A 26,360-nucleotide genomic window follows, 5' to 3' on the forward strand; every position below is an offset into this window, starting at 1 on the left:
CAGTGAAGGAGGATGTAGAAGTACATGTGCTGCGCTTAGTCGCTCAGTCGTGTCCGACTCTTGGCGACCCCAGGGACTGTATGTAGCCCACCAGGCCCCTCTGTCCGTGGGATTCTCCAGGCAAGAATACTGGAGTGGATTGCCATTTCCTTCAGAAAGGTAAAGTAGGAAAAAACTTGAATGCGGTAGTTGGAGGATTAGGCACCAGTCAGTTGCTTTTGTTTATTGAACATCCTTGAACAACAGAAATACAATCATGAATAATTCTCAGTCCCTGGGCCCAGAGAAGCACGGGTTCGGGAGAAGTAACACTTTCAACCGGAACCAACCAGTGACACTTCCGTGTGAACTGGGACAAGAGCCTTTTTCCCACAGGTGGGAGAAGAGCTAGCGGGCGGGGCGAGGTGAGGACTGGGGTGGAGCGAAGGAAGGACCGCCCCTTCCCCTGTAACTGATCTAAGGCCCCGCCCGGAACCCAGGCCCTCAAGGGGAGAACCGTCACGTCATCCTACAACCACCTCCTCCCGCCTCGCGTTCTCACGTGACTGCGCGGGGCGGGGCTAGCTCCCCTCGCCCACACTCCCGCGAGAACGTCTAGTCCACGGGCTGCGCACGCGCGGGCCGGGCAAGCCCGCGTCTCAGGCCCCGCCCCTCTTCCGCGAGCGCTCGGTGTGTTTGGCGTTACCATGGAGCTGCCGGGCCGCCCGGAACGCCGCTGGTCCCCCTGGCAACGCGGGAGGACCAAACCCGACCCGGGTGGCGGCGGCGAGAGCGGCCGCAATGGTGTCTAACCCAGTGCATGGCCTGCCTTTTCTCCCAGGCACGTCCTTTAAGGACTTAACGGTGAGGACTTCTCCGGCCAACCCCCTGACCCCACCTCCTGGCAGCCTCGGAGGGCTCGCAGCAGGTTGCGTCTCTTCTCGTCCACGCGAGTTTGTCCTTTTCCCCTTCAAACCCTCTCTCTGCCCCCAACTCTGTTCTCCCGCCCACCACCCCACCCGACCTCACCCTCTTTCTCCAGTTTGCTCCCAGCCCATCCCTCTCTGGTTTTTCCACTCTATCCTGGCAGTCTGTTGGCCTCCCAGCGTTCTTCCTTGCTGCGCTGCTCTTGCTGGTTTTCCCCACCTAGTTCCCGAGCTCCCTCGGCCTTCTCCCTAGCTCATTCTCCCTTCTGCATACCTCTCCTGCCCAGTTCCATCCTTAAACTCTTCTTCCCTCAACCTGGGCCTCTTCCCCGACTCAACCTCTACACGCCTTCGTCCTTATTTCCACAGCCCGATCCCACCCACTCTCCCCAAGCCCATCATTGCCGCCCGCATTTTTCCTCTTCTGAATCCTAGACCCAGTAATCGCTCCCACTCCCAACTCCATTTCCACCTGTTGGCTTCTTTCTGCCAAGTCCTTTCCCGCGGTCTCATTTATGCTTCTACGAAGCCCTATCTCCTTTTCTGTCCAGCACTTCGACTTTTTCTGCAGTCTTGTTTAATCTGTTTTCCCCCAAATGCTCTTGCTCGTAAAGTTAAATTTTCAACACTTGGCCATCTTCCTCCCAAACCATCCTCAGGTGATTTGTGGGAGATAATTGCACTTTAGTTCCCTCTGCCACAATTGTGTGTTCTTGTTTTTTCTTCCTCTAGCCCTTTTCGCTTTTAACATTTTTATAAAAAATTGCTGTTTGGACTTTGTGTCACTCCTCCCCTACCTTAAGCGTTTTTAGTTGTATCCTCTAGACAAAACTGAAGAGAAAAAAAAAAAAAAAAGACTCGTGTTTGTTTTTTTTCCCTCTGACACAGTTTAGCCCTTGACAAAATTATGATTTTAATACTGAAATTTCAGGGTGCTGAAATATGTGTTGGAAGGTCAGCATTAAGATTCAATAGACTGATTTTCAAAGATGAAACAATAATCATTTCTATTTATGTAGTTTAACAATTTAAACTATAAGTGCCTCTCCTTGGTCATAAAGGTAAGGTAAAAAAGACTGGAGACTGACTGCTCACTTGGCTCTTCCTTTCCTGTTGAGGGGAAGTTGTCTCCTGGCACTGAACAGTGCTGGTTTGGAGAATGGGATGATACAGACAAAATGAGGTAGTCTTCCTTCTCTTCCTGTATGAATATAATACTTGGTTTTTTTAATCCCACTGTGTTGCTGAAACCTCCTACATGGACCTCTTCCAGAGCTCTTGTTTGTGGATAGCTGTCCAACCACTGATCTTTGTGGAGTGGTGGGGAGGCTGGCTCTCCGTGCTACTGTTTTGATCTCCTTCCTTCAAAAATATTTCCTTTTCACTTTTTTCTTTTTTATATAATCTTTTGTTTTTTTCCAGTTATCAAAAAGAATGTGTTGATTGTAAAAAAGAACAACATAATTCAGAAATGTATAGAACAGAGAACATTCTCCAAAGCAGTCTTTTTGTGCACGTGTTTGCATGCTTGTAATTGTAGTACATGTATAATTTTATAAACTGCTTTTCTGGGCTTATTAGATCATAAACATTTCCCCCAGATTGCTACATGATCTTCAAAACCAGTATTTTAATAGCCGCATAATAGCCCATTAAGCGAGCTTTCTATCATTTGCTCCTGTTTGTCTTTTAGATTGCTTCTCATGTTTTGCTATATTGTAATTAACATTGTAATTGTCAGCCTTAGGCATATTATTCTTTCCCATGATTTTGGATTATATCCTTAAAGGATGCAGGGTGGAATTATTGAGTTTGACTTTAAATCCATAATAATCCATTTGCTTTCCAAAGAGTTACATGAATATATTAGTGTCACTGTAGCAAGAGGGCCTTTCATTTCGGGTAAGAATTCATTTCACAGATTTGGATTGTTTTGGTTCCATGAGTTATGACCACCAGATAAGATAGTACAAAATTAGGAGTCTACATAAAGATATTTTAGTTTTTTGTGGTAGGTGAGCTGATAATTAAAATTGGATGTTCAGTAACAGGGCTTTAAGTTTCATTTTAAGCTCAGGCTGCTGCCTCCCTCCTTGTTCCTGGCCACGGGTTTTAGCTTAAAATACAAGAACCTTCCCATGTAGGTAAAATTTTTGATACAGGGTTTGTGGATGTTTATAAGTAAAGGTTGAATCTGATACCTTTGGAAGTTAGCTCTTCTACCTAACAAATATTTGTTTTATCACAACACACTTCTTTTTTCCTTCAGAAAACAGCATTTCATAGAAGCCAGACGCTGGGCTACAGGAATGGCTATGCAGTTGTTCGTCGTCCAACAGTTGGGATTGGCGGGGACAGGCTCCAGGTCAACCAGCTGTCCCAGGCTGATCTGGACGAGCTGGCCAGCAAGGTCCCAATCCTCACGTATGGCCAGCCCAGGCAGGCCCCACCCGCACAGTTTGTTCCTGCTCATGTGGCTTTCGACAAAAAGGTATCATCTGGGATCAAAGGGTACCCCTCAAATTCAGATTTCTGAGAGCCAGCTGTTTGCAGAAAAGTCAGTAGTAAACCACAGGCTTTCCAGATTCTCTGAGGAAAAAATTGTTCAAATGCCTCAACCCTTAGTCACAGACAGCTGGACTCAGGATTGAAAGACTCTTTCTTTACTCAGGAAGCTGATTACAGAAAATAATTCCCTGTAGATGTCACTGAAATATTTTCTAAATACTGTTTTAAAGTTGGATGAGTTCTGAATTCTTGAGTTCATATTGCTGTATTTACCTGTTTGATGTGTTTTCCACATTTTAAAAGTCCTGTATTCTGTAGTAATGACACATGCTTAATCTCTGTGAAATGCAAAAATATCATGAAAGTGACTTCATCTATCATCAGTTTTTGTCTAGGCTGTTTCCGTAAGTTTTTGTTTTTCAGGGAGCATTTCAGATTTGTCATAACTTAACCAAAGGGTAGTATAACATTTTTGTTTTATTTATTCCTATGCTTTTGTAATGTGAGTTTTATTTCCATCTGTTAACATTTCCACATCATTCTTGATTTTCCTTTGTCAGTGAGCTTTCTCTTTTCACTAAGGTGAGGTTGTCCTAACCCTGGCCATGCAGCAGAATTACTGACGGGACTTTTAAGAAACTTGGGTGTCAAGAGCCAATAAGTTTTAGAGCAAGACATACCACGCAAATTCTCCAGCAACACAGGAACATAGCCCCGAATGTCAACATACAGGCTGCCCAAGGTCACACCTAACACATAGACCCATCTCAAAACTCATTACTGGGCACTCCATTGCTCTCCAAAGAGAAGAAATCAAGTTCCACGCACCAGTACACTGACGCAAGCTTCCCTAACCAGGAAACCTTGACAAGCCAATCGTCTAACCCCACCCACTGGGTAAATCCTCCACAATAAAAAGGAACCACAGACCTCCAGAATACAGAAAGTCCACGCCAGACACAGCAATCTAAACAAGATGAAAAGGCAAAGAAATACCCAACAGGTAAAGGAACATGAAAAATGCCCACCAAGTCAAACAAAAGAGGAGGAGATAGGGAATCTACCTGAAAAAGAATTTAGAATAATGATAATAAAAATGATCCAAAATCTTGAAAACAAAATGGAGTTACAGATAAATAGCCTGGAGACAAAGATTGAAAAGATACAAGAATTGTTTAATAAAGACCTAGAAGAAATAAAAAAGAGTCAATTAAAAATGAACAATGCAATGAATGAGATCAAAAACACTTTGGAGGGAACCAAGAGTAGAATAACGGAGGCAGAAGATAGGATAAGTGAGGTAGAAGATAAAATGGTGGAAATAAATGAAGCAGAGAGGAAAAAAGAAAAAAGGATCAAAAGAAATGAGGACAACCTCAGGGACCTCTGGGACAATGTGAAACGCCCCAACATTCGAATCATAGGAGTCCCAGAAGAAGAAGACAAAAAGAAAGGCCATGAGAAAATACTCGAGGAGATAATAGCTGAAAACTTCCCTAAAATGGGGAAGGAAATAGCCACCCAAGTCCAAGAAACCCAGAGAGTCCCAAACAGGATAAACCCAAGGCGAAACACCCCAAGACACATATTAATCAAACTAACAAAGATCAAACACAAAGAACAAATATTAAAAGCAGCAAGGGAAAAACAACAAATAACACACAAAGGGATTCCCATAAGGATAACAGCTGATCTATCAATAGAAACCCTCCAAGCCAGAAGGGAATGGCAGGACGTCCTGAAAGTAATGAAAGAGAATAACCTACAACCTAGATTACTGTATCCAGCAAGGATCTCATTCAGATATGAAGGAGAACTCAAAAGCTTTACAGATAAGCAAAAGCTGAGAGAATTCAGCACCACCAAACCAGCTCTTCAACAAATGCTAAAGGATCTTCTCTAGACAGGAAATGCAGAAAGGTTGTATAAACGTGAACCCAAAACAACAAAGTAAATGGCAACGGGACCACACCTATCAATAATTACCTTAAATGTAAATGGGTTGAATGCCCCAACCAAAAGACAAAGATTGGCTGAATGGATACAAAAACAAGACCCCCATATATGCTGTCTACAAGAGACCCACCTCAAAACAAGAGACACATACAGACTAAAAGTGAAGGGCTGGAAAAAAATATTTCATGCAAATGGAGACCAAAAGAAAGCAGGAGTCTCAATACTCATATCAGATAAAATAGACTTTCAAATAAAAGCTGTGAAAAGAGACAAAGAAGGACACTACATAATGATCAAAGGATCAATCCAAGAAGAAGATATAACAATTATAAATATATATGCACCCAACATAGGAGCACCACAATATGTACGGCAAACACTAACGAGTATGAAAGAGGAAATTAATAGTAACACAATAATAGTGGGAGACTTTAATACCCCACTCACAACTATGGATAGATCAACTAAACAGAAAATTAACAAGGAAACACAAACTTTAAATGACACAATGGACCAGCTAGACCTAATTGATATCTATAGGACATTTCACCCCAAAACAATCAACTTCACCTTTTTCTCAAGTGCACACGGAACCTTCTCCAGAATAGATCACATCCTGGGCCATAAATCTAGTCTTGGAAAATTCAAAAAAATTGAAATCATTCCAGTCATCTTTTCTGACCACAGTGCAGTAAGATTAGATCTCAATTACAGGAAAAAAATTGTTAAAAATTCAAACATATGGAGGCTAAATAACACGCTTCTGAATAACCAACAAATCATAGAAGAAATCAAAAAAGAAATCAAAATATGTATAGAAATGAATGAAAATGAAAACACAACAACCCAAAACCTATGGGACACTGTAAAAGCAGTGCTAAGGGGAAGGTTCATAGCATTACAGGCTTACATCAAGAAACAAGAAAAAAGCCAAATAAATAACCTAACTCTACACCTAAAGCAATTAGAGAAGGAAGAAATGAAGAACCCCAGGGTTAGCAGAAGGAAAGAAATCTTAAAAATTAAGGCAGAAATAAATGCAAAAGAAACTAAAGAGACCATAGCAAAAATCAACAAAGCTAAAAGCTGGTTTTTTGAAAAAATAAACAAAATTGACAAACCATTAGCAAGACTCATTAAGAAACAGAGAAGAACCAAATTAACAAAATTAGAAATGAAAATGGAGAGATCACAACAGACAACACTGAAATACAAAGGATCATAAGAGACTACTACCAGCAGCTCTATGCCAATAAAATGGACAACTTGGATGAAATGGACAAATTCTTAGAAAAGTATAACTTTCCAAAACTGAACCAGGAAGAAATAGAAGATCTTAACAGACCCATCACAGGCAAGGAAATCAAAACTGTAATCAAAAATCTTCCAGCAAACAAAAGCCCAGGACCAGATGGCTTCACAGCTGAATTCTACCAAAAATTTAGAGAAGAGCTAACACCTACCTTACTCAAACTCTTCCAGAAAATTGCAGAAGAAGGTAAACTTCCAAACTCATTCTATGAGGCCACCATCACCCTAATTCCAAAATCAGACAAAGATGCCACAAAAAAAGAAAACTACAGGCCAATATCACTGATGAACATAGATGCAAAAATCCTTAACAAAATTCTAGCAAACAGAATCCAACAACATATTAAAAAAATCATACACCACGACCAAGTGGGCTTTATCCCAGGAATGCAAGGATTCTTCAATATCCGCAAATCAATCAATGTAATACACCACATTAACAAATTGAAAGATAAAAACCATATGATTATCTCAATAGATGCAGAGAAAGCCTTTGACAAAATTCAACACTCATTTATGATTAAAACTCTCCAGAAAGCAGGAATAGAAGGAAGATACCTCAACATAATAAAAGCTATATATGACAAACCCACAGCAAGCATCACCCTCAATGGTGAAAAATTGAAAGCATTTCCCCTGAAATCAGGAACAAGACAAGGGTGCCCACTCTCACCACTACTGTTCAACATAGTGTTGGAAGTTTTGGCCACAGCAATCAGAGCAGAAAAAGAAGTAAAAGGAATCCAGATAGGAAAAGAAGAAGTGAAACTCTCACTGTTTGCAGATGACATGATCCTCTACATAGAAAACCCTAAAGACTCTACCAGAAAATTACTAGAACTAATCAATGAATATAGTAAAGTTGCAGGATATAAAATTAACACACAGAAATCCCTTGCATTCCTATATACTAACAATGAAAAAACAGAAAGAGAAATTAAGGAAACAATACCATTCACCATTGCAACAAAAAGAATAAAATACTTAGGAGTATATCTACCTAAAGAAACAAAAGACCTATACATAGAAAACTATAAAACACTGATGAAAGAAATCAAAGAGGACACAAACAGATGGAGAAACATACCGTGTTCATGGATTGGAAGAATCAATATTGTCAAAATGGCTATTCTACCCAAAGCAGTCTATAGATTCAATGCAATCCCTATCAAGCTACCAACGGTATTTTTCACAGAACTAGACCAAAGAATTTCACAATTTGTATGGAAATACAAAAAACCTCGAATAGCCAAAGTAATCTTGAGAAAGAAGAATGGAACTGGAGGAATCAACCTGCCTGACTTCAGACTCTACTACAAAGCCACAGTCATCAAGACAGTGTGGTACTGGCACAAAGACAGAAATATAGACCAATGGAACAGAATAGAAAGCCCAGAGATAAATCCACGAACCTATGGACACCTTATCTTTGACAAAGGAGGCAAGGATATACAATGGAAAAAAGACAACCTCTTTAACAAGTGGTGCTGGGAAAACTGGTCAACCACTTGTAAAAGAATGAAACTAGAACACTTTCTAACACCATACACAAAAATAAACTCAAAATGGATTAAAGATCTAAATGTCAGACCAGAAACTATAAAACTCCTAGAGGAGAACATAGGCAAAACACTCTCCGACATGAATCACAGCAGGATCCTCTATGACCCACCTCCCAGAATATTGGAAATAAAAGCAAAACTAAACAAATGGGACCTAATGAAACTTAAAAGCTTTTGCACTACAAAGGAAACTATAAGTAAGGTGAAAAGACAGCCGTCAGATTGGGAGAAAATAATAGCAAATGAAGCAACAGACAAAGGATTAATCTCAAAAATATACAAGCAACTCCTGCAGCTCAATTCCAGAAAAATAAATGACCCAATCAAAAAATGGGCCAGAGAACTAAACAGACATTTCTCCAAAGAAGACATACAGATGGCTAACAAACACATGAAAAGGTGCTCAACATCACTCATAATTAGAGAAATGCAAATCAAAACCACAATGAGGTACCATTACACACCAGTCAGGATGGCTGCTATCCAAAAGTCTACAAGCAATAAATGCTGGAGAGGGTGTGGAGAAAAGGGAACCCTCTTACACTGTTGGTGGGAATGCAAACTAGTACAGCCACTATGGAAAACAGTGTGGAGATTCCTTAAAAAACTGGAAATAGAACTGCCATATGACCCAACAATACCACTTCTGGGCATACACACTGAGGAAACCAGATCTGAAAAAGACACGTGCACCCCAATGTTCATCGCAGCACTGTTTATAATAGCCAGGACATGGAAGCAACCTAGATGCCCATCAGCAGATGAATGGATAAGGAAGCTGTGGTACATATACACCATGGAATATTACTCAGCCATCAAAAAGAATTCATTTGAACCAGTCCTAATGAGATGGATGAAACTGGAGCCCCTTATACAGAGTGAAGTAAGCCAGAAAGATAAAGAACATTACAGCATACTAACACATATATATGGAATTTAGAAAGATGGTAACGATAACCCTATATGCAAAACAGAAAAAGAGACACAGAAATACAGAACAGACTTTTGAACTCTGTGGGAGAAGGTGAGGGTGGGATGTTTCAAAAGAACAGCATGTATACTATCTATGGTGAAACAGATCACCAGCCCAGGTGGGATGCATGAGACAAGTGCTCGGGCCTGGTACACTGGGAAGACCCAGAGGAATCGGGTGGAGAGGGAGGTGGGAGGGGGGATCGGGATGGGGAATAAGTGTAAATCTATGGCTGATTCATATCAATGTATGACAAAACCCACTGAAATGTTGTGAAGTAATTAGCCTCCAACTAATAAAAAAATTAAAAAAAAAAAAATAAACTTGGGTGTCACCCCAACCCTTCATTGATTCTAATTTCCCAGTGATGTCTGTATATAACTGGATGTGACAACTATTAATCAGTAGTTAGCTGTCTTCATTTACTCCTGGCCTGTGTTACTTGTCTGCTTTCTTGGTCTTACAGAGTACTTACTGAAGCTAGAGGCAGAAAGGTACAAAATAATCTTGTGGAAATTTGCCATTTGCACTGGTAATCACTTAGTTAGAAGAAAGTTGTTTTTTTTTTTAAACTATATCAGCCATAATCTATATCCTCTCCCCTTCCCCATCTCAGCTAACTCATTTGATACAGTGAGTATCAAATTCAGAGGCTTTCCTTTCATAGGCTGAACCTAAACATCCATTATCAATGATATGATTTTGTATGTCTTAACTATGTTCTTGTGTCTCCTGTTTATTTACAGCTGTGATAGGCACTGCAAAGCCAATAGAAAAGGGAGAGGGCTGAAAATACAAGAGAGGAGTGAGACAGGCATTTTTAACAGTTTGTGCTGTGTTAAGTCACTTCAGCTGTGTCCGACTCTGTGACCCTAGGGACTGGGGCCCACCAGGCTCCTCTGTCCATGGGATTCTCCAGGCAACACTACTGGAGTAGCCTGCCATGCCCTCCTCCAGGGCATCTTCCTGACCTAGGGATCAAACCCGCATCTCTTATGTCTCTGGCATTTGCAGGCAGGTTTTAACAGTTTATCAAGATATAAGAGGTTATGTTCAATTTTTACTGAAAACAATAGCAAATAACTATTGTAAACTAGAAAGTGAAAAAGTATTAATGAAATTCAAAGAGAGAAAATTGTGCCTAATAGGAAATAAGCTTCTTATTTTTTGTTTTTCTATGTAATTTTATGCTAGTTGTCATTACTTATACTTTTTAAATACTACAATTCATTTCTTTAAAGATAATTGTTGTGAAAAGAATATTTACATTTTTTCTACTCATTTTACTGGAATCATCATGATTTCTTGAGAAATAATTCTTACCGTAGATTATGAAGTAGAGTAGTTAAATGCATGGTTTTGAACCTAAGATTTTTTTTTTTTTTGTAGTAAGGAAATTATGGGTTCTGTGAATTAAATCAGAGTTTAAATTTTTTGAGACTACTCAGAAATCCACTTCATAGCCAAGATATGTGTCCATGTGTTGGACATTCTTCATGCCGTTCCACATGATTAGAATATAACTGGATATAACAATCTCTTACGTAGATGATAAAGACCAGGACATCTCCAGGGAGTGCCTGTGTCTTCCCCCTTTGCTCCTGTACCGTTCTCATCATTCCCCAGGCTGACTTCCCACTCTGTGGTGTTCTTTCTTTTTCATCCTTCATCCTACTGCCACTTCGAACACTCAGGGGACTGCTTCTCTACCTAAAAAAAAAAAAAAAAAAAAACTACCTTCTTTCTGCTTGGTTTATTCCTCAAAGCACAGCTCTGAGTACATCACTTCTCTAGGAAAATGTAACCACTGCCCAGCTACTCTAGCCTACAGTGGTCCCAATCCGCAACTGTAAATGCACAAAGATAGATTAGGATTCATTTGTACTGATCAATGACATAATTCTATAAAATTTGATTTAAATAACTCATTAACATTTTGAAAACAGAATACACAAAATCCTGATTATTTGAGCCTTTAAAATGTGGTGTGTGTGTATGTATCTTTTTCCTGCTTCCCATTCTGAGGCCAACTTTCTGTTGCCAAAGGTATCTGCATCCCCTCCACCTTAGAAAACAGATGGCTTAGGAAGCTGGGTATGCTCCAGGGTTCAATGTTTGTTCTTCTCCTTTGTCTTTGCTCACTCCTTGACTCCAGACTCTTGTCTTGAAGTGTCCTTTACATGATGAACTGTGTCCTGAATTCTAGATGAATTACCCATTTGACATCTCCTCTTGAATGTTTAATGGATATCTCAAAAGTAAACATGTTCAAAACAAACCCCTAATTTTGTTTCCTCATCCCCCAAATATGCTCCACTACAGTCTTCCCCATATCAATGTGATTGTAGTTCCATTTTTTTCAGTTGCTCGGGTCAAAATATTTGAGTCATTTTGATTTTTTTCTAATGCTGACTTCTTTCCCCAAACCCAGCTCTACATCTCAAGTTGCCTCCTTCAGTATTAACTGTGCTGTCACTTAAATTCAGTAAGCCTAAATTCGAGCCCCCCATCTGCACTACCAAAGTTATCTTCTCAGATAAATCTGTGTAAGTCTGTGGTTCAAATACTATTATGTACATGAATAACTGATCATGTCTTCATTTCATTCTTTGCAGTTGCTGTAAAATGTTACTTTAAAAGGATCTTCTTATTTGGCTTTTACTGTATGGTTTTTCTGCTTTAAACATTCTGCTGCATTCATCCATTTCATATTTTGATGATGAGTTTTAAGGCCCTGACTCCATTACATTCATATTTCTGCTATGCAGTTGCCCATTCGTTTTTGGTTTTTATCTTATTCTTCCACAGTAGATGTTATACATTATTTCATCTTCTCCATTGAGCCATAATTGTGTCTTCACTAAAGAGTCTCCTTGGTTTGTTCCCCTTGTTTTAATAGAAATGGGTTTGGGTTAACACACTTGCTTCCCTGAAACATCATTCTAATATGTTCTTACCTTGAAAAGAAATGTTAAAAATAGAATAATAGAACCTTAAAAATCCCAGTTTGTGCCATTTTAACTTTGCACTGATGCTGCTGCTTCCAGAAGACCTGGGATTTGCTCCATCTGGAATGGTTGTTTCTGAGCACAAAATGGGTATTTACAAGCCACCCGAAGATGTGGTGGTGGAGGGTTGATTTGAGATTCATTCATATAAAGTCTCTAAGAATGAATATGTCATTAATATATGTTTATAAGGCACCCCACTTCTGAAGAAATGGACTTGAGATTTCGTTTTCATTTTGAAGCCAAAAGTCATCGTCTTGTCCAGATTTCTAATCCTTTTCACAAATTCGAAATGGAATATTTGACGTTGAAATAAGGCTAGTAGAGTTAAGTCTTTAAGGAACACATTAGTAAACCGTCTAACCCTATTTTGAGTATTTAGTTCAGAGGTCAGCAAGCTTTTTCTGTAAAGGGCCAAATAATATTTGGGGCTTTGCAACTGACTTAGTCTACTTGAGCTGCCATAATAAAATACAGACAGACAGGTGGCTTAAACAATAGAAATTGATTTTCCCACAGTTCTGGAGGCTTCACGTCCAAGATTGCTGTTGATTTGGTTTCTGGTGAAGGCTTTCTTCCTGCCTTTCAGACAGCTGCCTTCTTGCTGTGTCCTCATATGGCCTTTCCTCAGTGCACGTGTGCTGGGAGGGAGGGAGGGAGCCCTCTTCCTCCTCTTAGAAGGCCACCAGTTCTGTTAGATTGGGGCTCCACCCTCAGGACTCACGTAATCTTACTTAGCTCTTTAACACCTTATCTCCAAATATAGTCATGTTGAAGGTTAAGTTTCCAACACTACTTATTGTGAAGGTGAGGACATAATTCAGTTCACAGCAGCAGTCCAACTACTCAACTCTGCCCTTACCATGGGAAGGCAGCCATTAGCAATTATATGTTATATTGTATGGCTCCCATGTGTTTTGAAATTTTGTTCTCCTTTTGATTTTTTGACCATTTAAATGTATTAAAAACTGTTCTTAGTTGCAGGTTCTATAGAAACAGACAGCAGGGGTAGATTTGTCCCGTGATCATAGCTTGGCAGCCTTTGAATTACAAGGTGGGAATGATGAGTATTTGAACCTCTCTGAGTGGTTCTTGGCATGAGAAGGGACTTGGTATTTTTTGATGAGACACTAACACACCATTTCTTCCACCCTTCTGTATTACAGGTGCTTAAATTTGATGCCTATTTCCAAGAAGATGTTCCTATGTCAACTGAGGAACATTACAGGGTCCGCCAAGTGCACATTTACTACTATCTGGAAGATGACAGCATGTCTGTCGTAGAGCCTATTGTGGAAAACTCTGGGATCCCTCAAGGAAAGTTAATCAAACGCCAGCGCCTTGCCAAGAATGACCGGGGAGACCATTACCATTGGAAAGACCTAAACAGAGGAATAAACATCACAATTTATGGCAAAACTTTCCGCATTGTTGACTGTGACAAGTTCACACAGGTATAGTATGTGTTTTTGGAAGTTTTGGTGTCTGAGGCATTGTTCTAATCTATGAGAGAATACATGTCACTTGTTAGGATAAGAGGAGGGCATTGATCCTCTGTCCTGAGTGGGTTAATATGTAGGTTAACTTGGCATTTGTGTATGTCATATGTGGCATCATGGACTTCCCAGGTGGTGCTAGTGGTAAAGAGCCTGCCTGCCAGTTCAGATATGCAGATGACACCACCCTTATGGTAGAAAGTGAAGAACTAAAGAGCCTCTTGATGAAAGTGAAAGAGGAGAGTGAAAAAGTTGGTTTAAAGCTCAACATTGAGAAAACTAAGATCATGGCATCTGGACCTATCACTTCATGGCAAATAGATGGGGAAACAGTGGCTGACTTTATTTTTCTGGCTCCAGAATCACTGCAGATGGTGATTGCAGCCATGAAATTAAAAGACGCTTACTCCTTGGAAGGAAAGTTATGACCAACCTAGACAGCATATTAAAAAGCAGAGACATTACTTTGTCAACAAAGGTCCGTCTAGTCAAGGCTATGGTTTTTCCAGTAGCCATGTATGGATGAGAGAGTTGGACTATAAAGAAAGCTGAGAGCTGAAGAATTGATGCTTTTAAACTGTGGTGTTGGAGAAGACTCTTGAGAGTCCCTTGGACTGCAAGGAGATCCAACCAGTCCATCCTAAAGGAGATCAGTCCTGGGTGTTCATTGGAAGGACTGATGTTGAAGCTGAAACTCCACTACTTTGGCCACCTGATGCGAAGAGCTGACTCGTTTGAAAAGACCCTGATGTTGGGAAAGATTGAGGGCAGGAGGAGAAGGGGATGATAGAGGATGAGATGGTTGGATGGCATCACCGACTCAATGGACATGGGTTTGGGTGGACTCTGGGAGTTGGTGATGACCTGGCGTGCTGTAGTTCATGGGTTGCAAAGAGTCAGACACGACTGAGTGACTGGACTGAACTGCACTGAAGAGATGCAGGTTCGATCCCTGGGTTGGAAAGATGCCCTGGAGGAGGGCATGACAACCTACTCCAGAGTTCTTGCTTGGAGAATCCCATGGATAGAGGAACCTGGAGGGCTACAGTCTATAGAGTCGCACAGAGTCAGACATGACTGAAGCGACTTAGTACACATGCACATATATACCATCACTGCATGCTGACATCATTTTTTTCATGACGACATTGGTACATATCCTAAATGGATATTTGAGCAATAAAGTTAAACTCTGATTGTGGCTGAATCATTTGGTTAGAAATCAGCTCACATGCCAGTTCAGATAGAGAGTAGTAGAGCTGGGACCCTTGAAGGGATAGAAATATGAAAGAGACAGTGGGCAATTTAGCTTAAGTCTGGATTTACAAAAATAGCACTATCTCTACTAGCAGATATGAGCTAAAAGATTTTTGTGCAATTTGTATTTTTTCTGGAACTCATACTTGCTGTACACTAGGGAAACTTGCTATCTAAAAAATTCCTGGAATAAAACAATTTTTAAAGAAAAACACATATTGAGGAAAATCCTCATTTCTCTATTTCATATGTAATGGATTTTTGCTTTATTTGTAGAGAGAGGAAAAAAAGAGCGAAAGAGAGCACTTTCTTTAGCACAAAATGTAGATATTAGTAAATAATTGCAAATTTGCTTTTACCATGCACCAAGCCCCTATGAGTTCACTCATTTATTATTTTTTTAATTAGTAATTTATTTAGCAAATACTTAGTACCTGTTGAATGCCAGGCACTGTTCTAGGTGCCAGGTATAAAGATTTGCCCTTATGGAAGTTACTACATTCTGGTTGGAGGAGACAAATAATAAGCAAACAAATGTATGTCAGATGCTGCAAGGAGCTGTGGAAGAAACTAAAGAGGGGGAAGGGGTTGGAGTTGGAGGGGGTGCGGTATGTGAAGTCTGGCCAGGGAAGGCCTCACTGATGAGATGTCTCAGGGGCAGGATCTCAGGGCAGTGAGGGGGAGAGCCATGGCATCCGTGCTGCCCCCAGAGCAACCAAGAAAACCGTAGAGAAGGTGGAGGTACCAGACCATCTTTGAGAGACTGTCCCCCTCAAATGGGCCTTGATATCTCTTTTTAGGTTTTTGAAGTCCTTTTTATCATAAGCAATTCCAGGGTTGTGCCACCGGTTAAAAATTATGAAGTGTTATGTGAATCTGAGGCATCACAGTTGCTTTTACAGTCACATCTTTACAGTTTGAACATTTGCAAGTTGATCCCTGAGCTGTTGATCTAAGCCAGTTATAGTCACTTCTCTTTATTAATGGTAGTTATGTGCAGTACAGTCTTCACAGACACTGAATTAACAAATACTGAGCCATTGCCTAAGAGAAATGCTGAGCTGGGTTCCTCCAAGCCTGTGGTCAATACACGGTCTTGTTCTGTGTGTTGTTTCTGTTTACATATTATTGATTCATTAACTTTGAGGTCCTGGCCAACAGCAGTGTAAGTCATGCCTGAATGAAGCTTAACTGACACTTGTAATTTTTCCTTAAGGTACATCACAGCTGCCTTTTATTTTTTGCGGTAAAATGTAGGTAACATGAAATTCAGCACTTTAACCATTTCTAGATGTACTGACTACTTAGTAATCCTCTTGTTCTGAGAACATGAGACAGCACCGTAGCACTAAGGTTGGGGGCCACTTCAAACTGCAGAATCGCCTACAGAAAGCAAATAAGTGAGAAAAAGTGGCTGGCTTCAAACAGACGGAAAAGGACGTCCGTTCACTGTGAAACCTGAAGCAAGGCAGAACTTCCCAGTGTTCAACCTCAGCTGAGAGTGTGCACTAGCCGACTCAGAATTTCCACTGCTCCATGCTCGGCTAGAAAGGACCACAGAAGTTCCACAGGGGTTGATTAAGTTGATAAGGTTTAGCAGGTAGACAAATTTGCAAATACAGAAATTTGTGGATGATGAAGATCTAATGACTGATAGACAAAAGCTGAGTGTTTCAGGCGCTGATGATTAGATTATGTTTTCAATAACCGATCTGTTAGAAGTTGGCTCCTATAATAGTTTAAAGTTTGTCCACATCTTACCTAATTTGATGGTTTTCGCCGTGGCTGGACCTATGAGTGAATAAGAAAGGAAGCTGTCTTTACAGTGTGATTTGGACAAGGCACCATCTCTGTTTACACATATCATCACCATCCATTCTCACTCCCTCAGGGCTCTGCATAAATGGTCCCATAGACAGAGTGAGCTGAACGTGAGATTCCGGGCCCTAGGAATAGCAAGGAAGCAGCAGTGTTCCCAGACCTAACGGGGTCACCCAGGGTCCACAGGTGCTCTGGTGACCAAGAGCACCTTCCAAGAGCGTGGTGCCGAGTAAGAGACTAGAGTCTGAACACCTGTGTCGGTGGGCTGCACCTGGACTTCGAGCATCTGTGCAGAGAAGTGGGGAGTCTTGCTCTTCTCAGGCCCACCAGTCTGTGTCTTAGTTTCCTGTCTGGGGGAATTCCCTCCCCCACTTCTCTCTCCTGCTCTCAGACACTCCCTTCTCTCTGCTACCCCAGGGACACTTTAGAATAACCACTTCAAAGAGCTTAGGCTTTTTTCTAAGAGACAGGAAGAATAGTCAACTTCAGGAAGCTTCTACATTCCTGCCAAAACTTTACATACTAAGATTACAAGCTAGTTTGCAGAACTGATAATAGAGCCCATATATTCTGTCCCTGAATTCTGTACATTTTGTATGGAATTGTCCAAAAGCAAACCACACAATCCCCCAAAGAAACCCACATTAATTTCCAGTTCCAGAATGTAAACAGATCCCAGGAAATTGTTTGTTTTGTGCTCAACAAAAAAGTTAGTTTGTTGTGCTTTTAAGAAGAATTGAGTTGTTTTAAATATATAGTGACTTAAAATAATACATATTTGCTCATAATCAGCAAAATAAAATTCAAGATCACATCAAGTTCAGATGGCTTTCTTTAACTTTTTCTAGTGAGATTTGAGCCCTTGATTCATCTTTCTTGTTGGACTGAAATATTTTTTGTTCTTAAATAACCAGTGGGTTTGCTTTCTTTACCTTTTTTCCGGTGGGGAGTATTTGATCATACACTTGTTTTAATTGAGATGGCAAGCTGGGAATGTGATTTCAGCTTAACTTTTCCCTTGTGCAGCTTGCCGCCATGGGCTATGATGCGCTCAATCCCGTCTGACTCTTTGGGACCCGTGGACTGTAGCCTACCAGGCTTCTCTTTCTGTGTAACTTTCCATGCAAGAATACTGGAGTGGGTTGCATTTCTTACTCCAGGGGGTCTTCCTGATGGAGGAATGGAACCTGTGTTTCTTGGGTCTTCTTTATTGGCAGGCAGATTCTTTACCACTGTGCCACCTGGGAACCCCACTTGCCCCTATACCTGACATGAATTACATACGGTTCATACTATGATTAGGTTCCCAATGTATACGCATTATATTAAGTGTATATAAGCAATCCTAGTTTTCCCTCTGTTCCTGGGCACCTAAATCTAATTGATCTGAATTCATATTTGGAGCCAGTTACCTTGCCACCACATCTTCCATTTTTACTTAAGGTAATTATCAGTTATTGTCTACATTACAAAAATGCGTCATTCGGAGGCTTGTTACTGCTAAGACATGCTCAAGCTTTAAACTAATGGTTAATGTGGGCAGTGGCTTAGAAATTCTTGTTATATTAGTGTTTATTTTTACAGCATCACTTAGCACTTACTTTGAGAAGCTTTAAGAAGGATAATCATTATTGATTTTGAATTACATAGGTATTTTTGGAAAGTCAAGGAATTGAGCTAAATCCCCCAGAGAAGATGGCGCTCGATCCTTACACTGAACTCCGGAAACAGCCTCTCCGTAAATATGTGACCCCAACGGACTTTGATCAACTCAAGCAGTTTCTCACCTTTGACAAACAGGTAGGTGAGTGACCCAGTAGGTTTGTTCCCAAAAATGGCACTGCTTATTAGCAAGCTGTCTTGGTAGGTGTATATTTTGAAACAGTACATCTGTATTTTAACTGGTCAGGTACAGTGCTATCTTTCTGGGGTTACAGGTACAGGAATCCCTAAATTTCATATCAGAGATTCAGAGAAGATTGTGAGTTGAGTCTTGTGAGTTCCACCAAACTTCTCTCTTAAAGTAATTCCTGAGCACCATCTGCTCCCTAACTTTACGTTTCCCGCCGCCCACTTCTTTTCCCAAATATGGATTAATCTCCAAGAATCCTTTGGGAAACCTTGAGTGAATTATTGGAATGTTTCAAAGCTGTTTGCATATGTGTAGGTTTCTAATGTTAAAATAATAATTTCAAAGCATTCCCATTGCAGATGCTTCCTTGTTAAATGTTATAATACATTGATGTTTGAGTACAGAATGTTCTGGGTATTTTCCAACTCTGTTCCAGCCTGTCTTCCCCGTTGTGAGCTGGTGTATAGAGCAGATTTGAGTCTTCCCTTCTCTGTACTAAAGGGAAAGAGAAAACAGCGAGATCACCCTCAGTGCTTCTCTGCTGCTGTTTCTCTCAGAAATGTAATTCCATTTAGTACAGAAAATTCTACCTAGCACTACCAAGTTCTTTTAAGAACATTCTTTAAATCAGTCATATGACTGTTACTATTTTGTAAAGGTTCTGTTTTTGAGGTTGAAAGAACTAAAATACTGATTAATAATTGAAAATTCTTTCCATACTAATTATATACAAACCATTCACGTGTATCTTTATTAATACATATAAACCACTGAATGAAGGGCCCACTGCTCTTTTAATTCAGCTTCTCTTTCACTGACTAATATTTTGGATCAAAATGAATCCTTTCTCAGCACAAGCTTAAAAGCCTATTACTTAATACTTTCCAGCTGTTGACATCTGGTTTATAATTTCAGATGTTTTTGTATCTTTGGTGAATACTTTTTTTTTAATAACCATCTGAGATTACTTCATAGTCTTTCTAGCTAATCTTTCCATCATTGATACATAAATGCCAAAGTAGCTAAGTTAAACTCTCCCCTTGTGGAATTTTTTTCTTTAACTCACTGCTTTGGGTTCTTCAAAGGTTCTTCGATTCTATGCCATCTGGGATGACACAGACAGCATGTTCGGGGAGTGTCGGACCTACATCATTCACTACTATCTTATGGATGACACGGTGGAAATTCGAGAGGTCCACGAACGAAATGATGGGCGAGATCCCTTCCCCCTCCTGATGAACCGCCAGCGCATGCCCAAGGTTTTGGTGGAGAATGCAAGTATGTGGGATTCAATTTATCCTCTATTCATTGGGACCTTTCCTGGATCTCAGAGGAGATAGTCATGTGATCATCCCCTTTACACTCAGGAGGTGCCTGCTGTGTTCTGTAGGATTTCCCGTAGAGGCCTCCGTTACTGGCCCCTCAGTCCAAGCTTGTCTCTGAAATGGTCTGGCAGAGATGATTGATACCCAGATCAAGGGACCAGAACCAAAATAGCAGTGGGAGATTTATTTAAGTGTGGAAGGGCAAGGCTTCTGAGCCATTTCATGTCAGGTTTTTAGTGATTTCCTGAAACAGTCTTGTTTTCATTCAGAGGTACAACTTACCATTTCCTTATGTGCACTTTGGACTTTGCTTCTCACCTCAACCACTTCCTAATCAATCAGGAAGTTTCTGTGTGGAATAACTTCAGGTGGTAAAGACACGTCTGTGATTCGTAAAGGTGGATCCCCATTTTATCAGCCCCTGGTCTTTCTTTGCTGGTATAAAATAACCTTGTGAATTGGAGTAAGAATGCAAACAGAATGCAGCTGAGACATGCTGTCTGTCACTACTTCTCTGGAATAAGTGGACTTGCTTTAGTTATTGACTTAAGAGTTTAAGAATTTTCTCTTACAAGAGTATCATCTTGGTCACATGTACTGACCAATGTTTGGATGGCTGACAGAACTCTATAAATACTTTCATTGTTTTTTTCTTTTTTTAACTCTGTGTTTTTTGGAACTCAGAGATAAGAAATTCCAGGTCTTGAGCAAGAGGTTTGTCTCAGAGGTTATAAACAAATCGGCAGTCTGAAGGCTAAATTCAGCCTACCCACGTGTGTTGCTGGGTCTGCAGAGTGTGTTTTAAAAATGCAGAGTTGCTTAGGGGCAAGGAGGTAGAGATTTCCATCACTTGGAGAGTGAGTAGTCAAAATGTGGTGAAGGTACACCTTGATAAGTATGTAGTTGTTAGAAACAATAAACAAAATGTACAAGAAAGCGAATAGGTGCATCTTAAATGCATACTGCTGTGTAGAAAAAAGGAGATGCATGATGCAATACCATTTACATAAAGTAAAATACACACACAATAGTGTAAATAGTACACACAAAACCAAAAAGTAGCACATTAGAATGGTTGCGTGTGAGGCAGAGGAGAATGAGATTGGGGGAAGGGGGATAAAAATTGTCATCATTTTTTAAATTAAGAGTTAACTTTAAAACCGTCTTATTTTGAGAAGTGAGAATAATGGCTTTAAGAGCTTCCATTCTCAAATAGCAATAACTGGATTGGTGCCCTTGTTCAGCTTAGTCCAGCTGCTGCCTGCTCTGTTCTACTTAGCTCCCATAGAACCCTCCTAGAGTTCCATGACATTGGACTGTGTACTAATTTTGGCCTTCCAGGTGCTTAAATGAGCTGAAATGCCCGCCATCTGGAGCTGACAAGTGTTAGAGTTATGATTGAGAGGAAGAATGGGAATGTATTCAGGGTGGCATGAAGAAGGCTCACTAACTCTCTTGAGCTCACTCTTAGGTTCCTTGTTTGTCTGCCTTATCAATATGACCTGTGTTTAAACTTTTCAACATGTAATCATCCACTCCCATAACTTCCCAAATTTTAACAAAATTTCCATCAGAGGTAGATGGAGAGGTAGCCAGGTGACCTATGTATGGTCCTTTGAAAAGATAGGAGACATATCTTTTTATGAAAGTTGCAGTTAGTCTTGTGGTAGCAGGACAGAAAAAGCTAAGCTACCATCAGCTAAATAATTTCTTTAACTGGAAAAAGAAGTGGTATTAAAGCATCTGATCGACTTCCAGAGGCCTTTATCCAGTGGGTAGTTCTTACTGAATTCAGTTTAACAAGAGTTAAATATCTGCTCTGAGAACCATGTCATGTGCTAAGTGCTGTGGAGGATAAGATAAAAATGCTGCCAGACCTAGAATGCCTGTCCTTCAGTCACCTTCAGGGGCTGGGGAGACAAGTCATATACACACTCAGAGTGCTTAAACAGTAACACAGGAGCCCCAGGTGATCTGATTCCTGATGCGTGTATCGTGTAGACAGAGCTCAGAACAACCGGTGTGAGCTAGAAAGATGGAAGAAGCCTTTACAGGAGAGCCTTTACAGGGTTAGGTTAGTAAGACCTAACCCTTACTTGGAAAAAATCTTATATACAGAAAGAAAATGATTCTAGAAGTAAAAAAATCTGAGATGTAAGAAGCAGTAAAGAAAGAAAATGGTAAAATGTAGGTGAATCTAAATAAACATTGACTATACAAGCTGAAGGAATAATGTTGAATTTAGTTTTTTGAGTGTAGAATTTTAAGCCAGCTTTTTCCTTCACCTCTTTAACCCTCCTCAAGAGGGAGGTTCTTTAGTTCCTCTTCACTTTTGACCATTAGAGTGATAGTATCTGCATATCTGAGGTGGTTGCTATTTCTTCTGGCAGCCTTGATTCCAGCTTGTGATTCATCCGGTCCGGCATTCCACATGATGTACTCTACATATAAGTTAAATAAGCAGGGTGACACTGTACAACCTTGATGTATTCTTTCCCCAGTTTTGAACCAGCCGGTTTGTCCATGTCCATGTCTATATTTTAGATCCCACATGTAAGTGAAATCATACAGTGTTGGTCTAGCCATGTTGTGGAAAATGGCAAGATTTCGTTCTTTTTTATGGCTGAGTATATTCATTGTATGTGTATGAATGGATAATGAAAGAGAAAGACAAATACCATATGATGTCACTTATATGTGGAATCTAAAACATGACATAAGTGAACCTATTTACATAATAGAAACAGACTCACAGACATAGTGAAGGTTGATTCTGTGTTTGGAAATCTGTTGATTTCCATGGATGAACAGATTACTGGAACCATCCACACTGACTGTCCCTGCCTTCTGCCACAGGACTAGATCACACTGCCCTCATAGCAGCTATCACAATTGTAATGAAACCATTTTTTGTGTGTTTAGAGTCTGCCACCCCAAACAGAATATTGCCTCCATCAAGGCAGGAATTTTATCCATATTATTAATTGTGGTCACTAATAATTTGTTAGATGAGTGGATAAATGAGTGGGTGAAAGTGAAAATTGCTCAGTCGTGTCCAATTCTTTGGGACCCCATGGATTATACAGTCCATGGAATTCTCCAGGCCAGAATACTGGAGCGCGGTAGCCATTCCCTTCTCCAGGGGATCTTCCCAACCCAGGGGTCAAACCCAGGTCTCCTGCTTTGCACGTGGATTCTTTACCAGCTGAGCCACAAGGGGAGCACAAGAATACTGGAGTGAGTAGCCTATCCCTTCTCTAGCAGATCTTCCCTACCCAGGAATCAAACTGGGTTCTTCTTTATTGCAGGCGGACTCTTTACCAACTGAGCTATCAGGGAAGCCCCCAAATGGGTGGGCGGTTGAGTTGAACTAAATGACTTGGATCCTCCCACCATAGATCCAGTACTCTGTCTTTATAGAAGGATGTTTATTCTTTTCTCTTGTGATGATTCGTTCTAAGCCTTAATTCTACTGAGATTAGTGACCCGTGGACAGGAGAGCCTGGCAGTCCATGGGGTTGCAAAGAGTCGGACACAACTAAGCGACTAACACACACCCAACAAGGATATCTGAAGCTTAATATGGGAGAGAGACTTTACAGAAACCATCTGGGCTGTTATTTATGGGTCCTGTTCACAGATAGAAATACACAGCCCTGTGTTCTGCTGGGAGCGTAGAGGAGTCACTGACCCTCGGTCAGAGCTGAAGCCCACACCCACTCTGTTCTCAGGAATGCCTGGCTGTTGTGTGTCCGTCTTTCTTCCCATCCTCATTCCTTTTTCTCTCCTCTTCCTGCTGTCTTTTGTTAGAGAACTTCCCTCAGTGCGTGCTGGAGATCTCCGATAAGGAGGTGTTGGAATGGTACACGGCCAAAGACTTCATCGTCGGGAAGCCGCTCACTATACTCGGGAGAACTTTCTTCATTTATGATTGTGATCTGTTTACTCGGCAGTATTACCAAGAAAAATTTGGAATATCTGATTTACCACGCATTGATATGAGCAAGAAGGAACCACCTCCTATGAAACAGGTAATAGGACACTGGCTCCGAAGGTAGTAAGAGAGTTCATCTTCTGATAGAGGAGTTTAAGGGAAAAAAGGGCTCTTATATGAATACCCAATTTAAAAATGGGCAAAACATATGAAATAGAGGAGTTCATAAAAGAAGAACTACAAATAGCTAATGAACACATGGAATGACCCTCAACTCATCATCAGAAAATAGAAATTAAAATACTGAGGTTTAGGATTTTTGATTTAAAAAGACAGCATCCAGCATTTGCCCTGATGTGATGAAATAAGCATTTTCCTGGACTGCTAATAGGTGACCCAGTGAGGAAAACTCCGAAAGGCTGCTTGTTGCCATTTTAACTTTTCCAAAATAAAATATTACCTATCTCTTGACCCAGAGAATCTGGTTAGGGGATTATAAAAAGGTAGGTGTAAGGACCTGTATTGTAGCATTATTTATAATAAGGTGTTAGAATGTTGGCCAAATAAATTATAGTATATCCATCCATATAATTAGAAGACTAAGTCTCGTTAAAAAAAAAGAGGAAATCCTTAAAGCAATTAGAGAAGGAAGAAATGAAGAACCCCAGGGTTAGCAGAAGGAAAGAAATCTTAAAAATTAAGGCAGAAATAAATGCAATAGAAACTAAAGAGACCATAGCAAAAATCAACAAAGCTAAAAGCTGGTTTTTTGAAAAAATAAACAAAATTGACAAACCATTAGCAAGACTCATTAAGAAACAAAGAGAGAAGAACCAAATTAACAAAATTAGAAATGAAAATGGAGAGATCACAACAGACAACACTGAAATACAAAGGATCATAAGAGACTACTACCAGCAGCTCTATGCCAATAAAATGGACAACTTGGATGAAATGGACAAATTCTTAGAAAAGTATAACTTTCCAAAACTGAACCAGGAAGAAATAGAAGATCTTAACAGACCCATCACAGGCAAGGAAATCGAAACTGTAATCAAAAATCTTCCAGCAAACAAAAGCCCAGGACCAGATGGCTTCACATCTGAATTCTACCAAAAATTTAGAGAAGAGCTAACACCTACCTTACTCAAACTCTTCCAGAAAATTGCAGAAGAAGGTAAACTTCCAAACTCATTCTATGAGGCCACCATCACCCTAATTCCAAAATCAGACAAAGATGCCACAAAAAAAGAAAACTACAGGCCAATATCACTGATGAACATAGATGCAAAAATCCTTAACAAAATTCTAGCAAACAGAATCCAACAACATATTAAAAAAATCATACACCACGACCAAGTGGGCTTTATCCCAGGAATGCAAGGATTCTTCAATATCCGCAAATCAATCAGTGTAATACACCACATTAACAAATTGAAAGATAAAAACCATATGATTATCTCAATAGATGCAGAGAAAGCCTTTGACAAAATTCAACACTCATTTATGATTAAAACTCTCCAAAAAGCAGGAATAGAAGGAACATACCTCAACATAATAAAAGCTATATATGACAAACCCACAGCAAGCATCACCCTCAATGGTGAAAAATTGAAAGCATTTCCCCTGAAATCAGGAACAAGACAAGGGTGCCCACTCTCACCACTACTGTTCAACATAGTGTTGGAAGTTTTGGCCACAGCAATCAGAGCAGAAAAAGAAGTAAAAGGAATCCAGATAGGAAAAGAAGAAGTGAAACTCTCACTGTTTGCAGATGACATGATCCTCTACATAGAAAACCCTAAAGACTCTACCAGAAAATTACTAGAACTAATCAATGAATATAGTAAAGTTGCAGGATATAAAATTAACACACAGAAATCCCTTGCATTCCTATATACTAACAATGAAAAAACAGAAAGAGAAATTAAGGAAACAATACCATTCACCATTGCAACAAAAAGAATAAAATACTTAGGAGTATATCTACCTAAAGAAACAAAAGACCTATACATAGAAAACTATAAAACACTGATGAAAGAAATCAAAGAGGACACAAACAGATGGAGAAACATACCGTGTTCATGGATTGGAAGAATCAATATTGTCAAAATGGCTATTCTACCCAAAGCAATCTATAGATTCAATGCAATCCCTATCAAGCTACCAACGGTATTTTTCACAGAACTAGACCAAAGAATTTCACAATTTGTATGGAAATACAAAAAACCTCGAATAGCCAAAGTAATCTTGAGAAAGAAGAATGGAACTGGAGGAATCAACCTGCCTGACTTCAGACTCTACTACAAAGCCACAGTCATCAAGACAGTGTGGTACTGGCACAAAGACAGAAATATAGACCAATGGAACAGAATAGAAAGCCCAGAGATAAATCCACGAACCTATGGACACCTTATCTTTGACAAAGGAGGCAAGGATATACAATGGAAAA

General features: G+C 40.1%; 1 protein-coding gene across 1 annotated transcript in view; it reads left to right on the forward strand.

The window, feature by feature from the left end:
* Window positions 1-651: 651 nt before the first annotated feature.
* The window catches only part of EFHC1 (EF-hand domain containing 1), a 45,592-nt gene continuing 19,883 nt past the window's right edge, over window positions 652-26,360 (forward strand). Inside the window, exons 1-6 of the mRNA XM_043907718.1 lie at window positions 652-843; window positions 3,175-3,396; window positions 13,390-13,677; window positions 18,448-18,597; window positions 19,735-19,927; window positions 23,785-24,005. Of these exons, the coding sequence (XP_043763653.1) occupies window positions 781-843; window positions 3,175-3,396; window positions 13,390-13,677; window positions 18,448-18,597; window positions 19,735-19,927; window positions 23,785-24,005 (1,137 nt within the window). The 5' untranslated portion in view covers window positions 652-780. The remainder of the gene's footprint in view (window positions 844-3,174; window positions 3,397-13,389; window positions 13,678-18,447; window positions 18,598-19,734; window positions 19,928-23,784; window positions 24,006-26,360) is intronic.

Source organism: Cervus elaphus, chromosome 7 (assembly GCF_910594005.1).
Source record: "Cervus elaphus chromosome 7, mCerEla1.1, whole genome shotgun sequence".
NCBI classification, from domain to species: domain Eukaryota; kingdom Metazoa; phylum Chordata; class Mammalia; order Artiodactyla; family Cervidae; genus Cervus; species Cervus elaphus.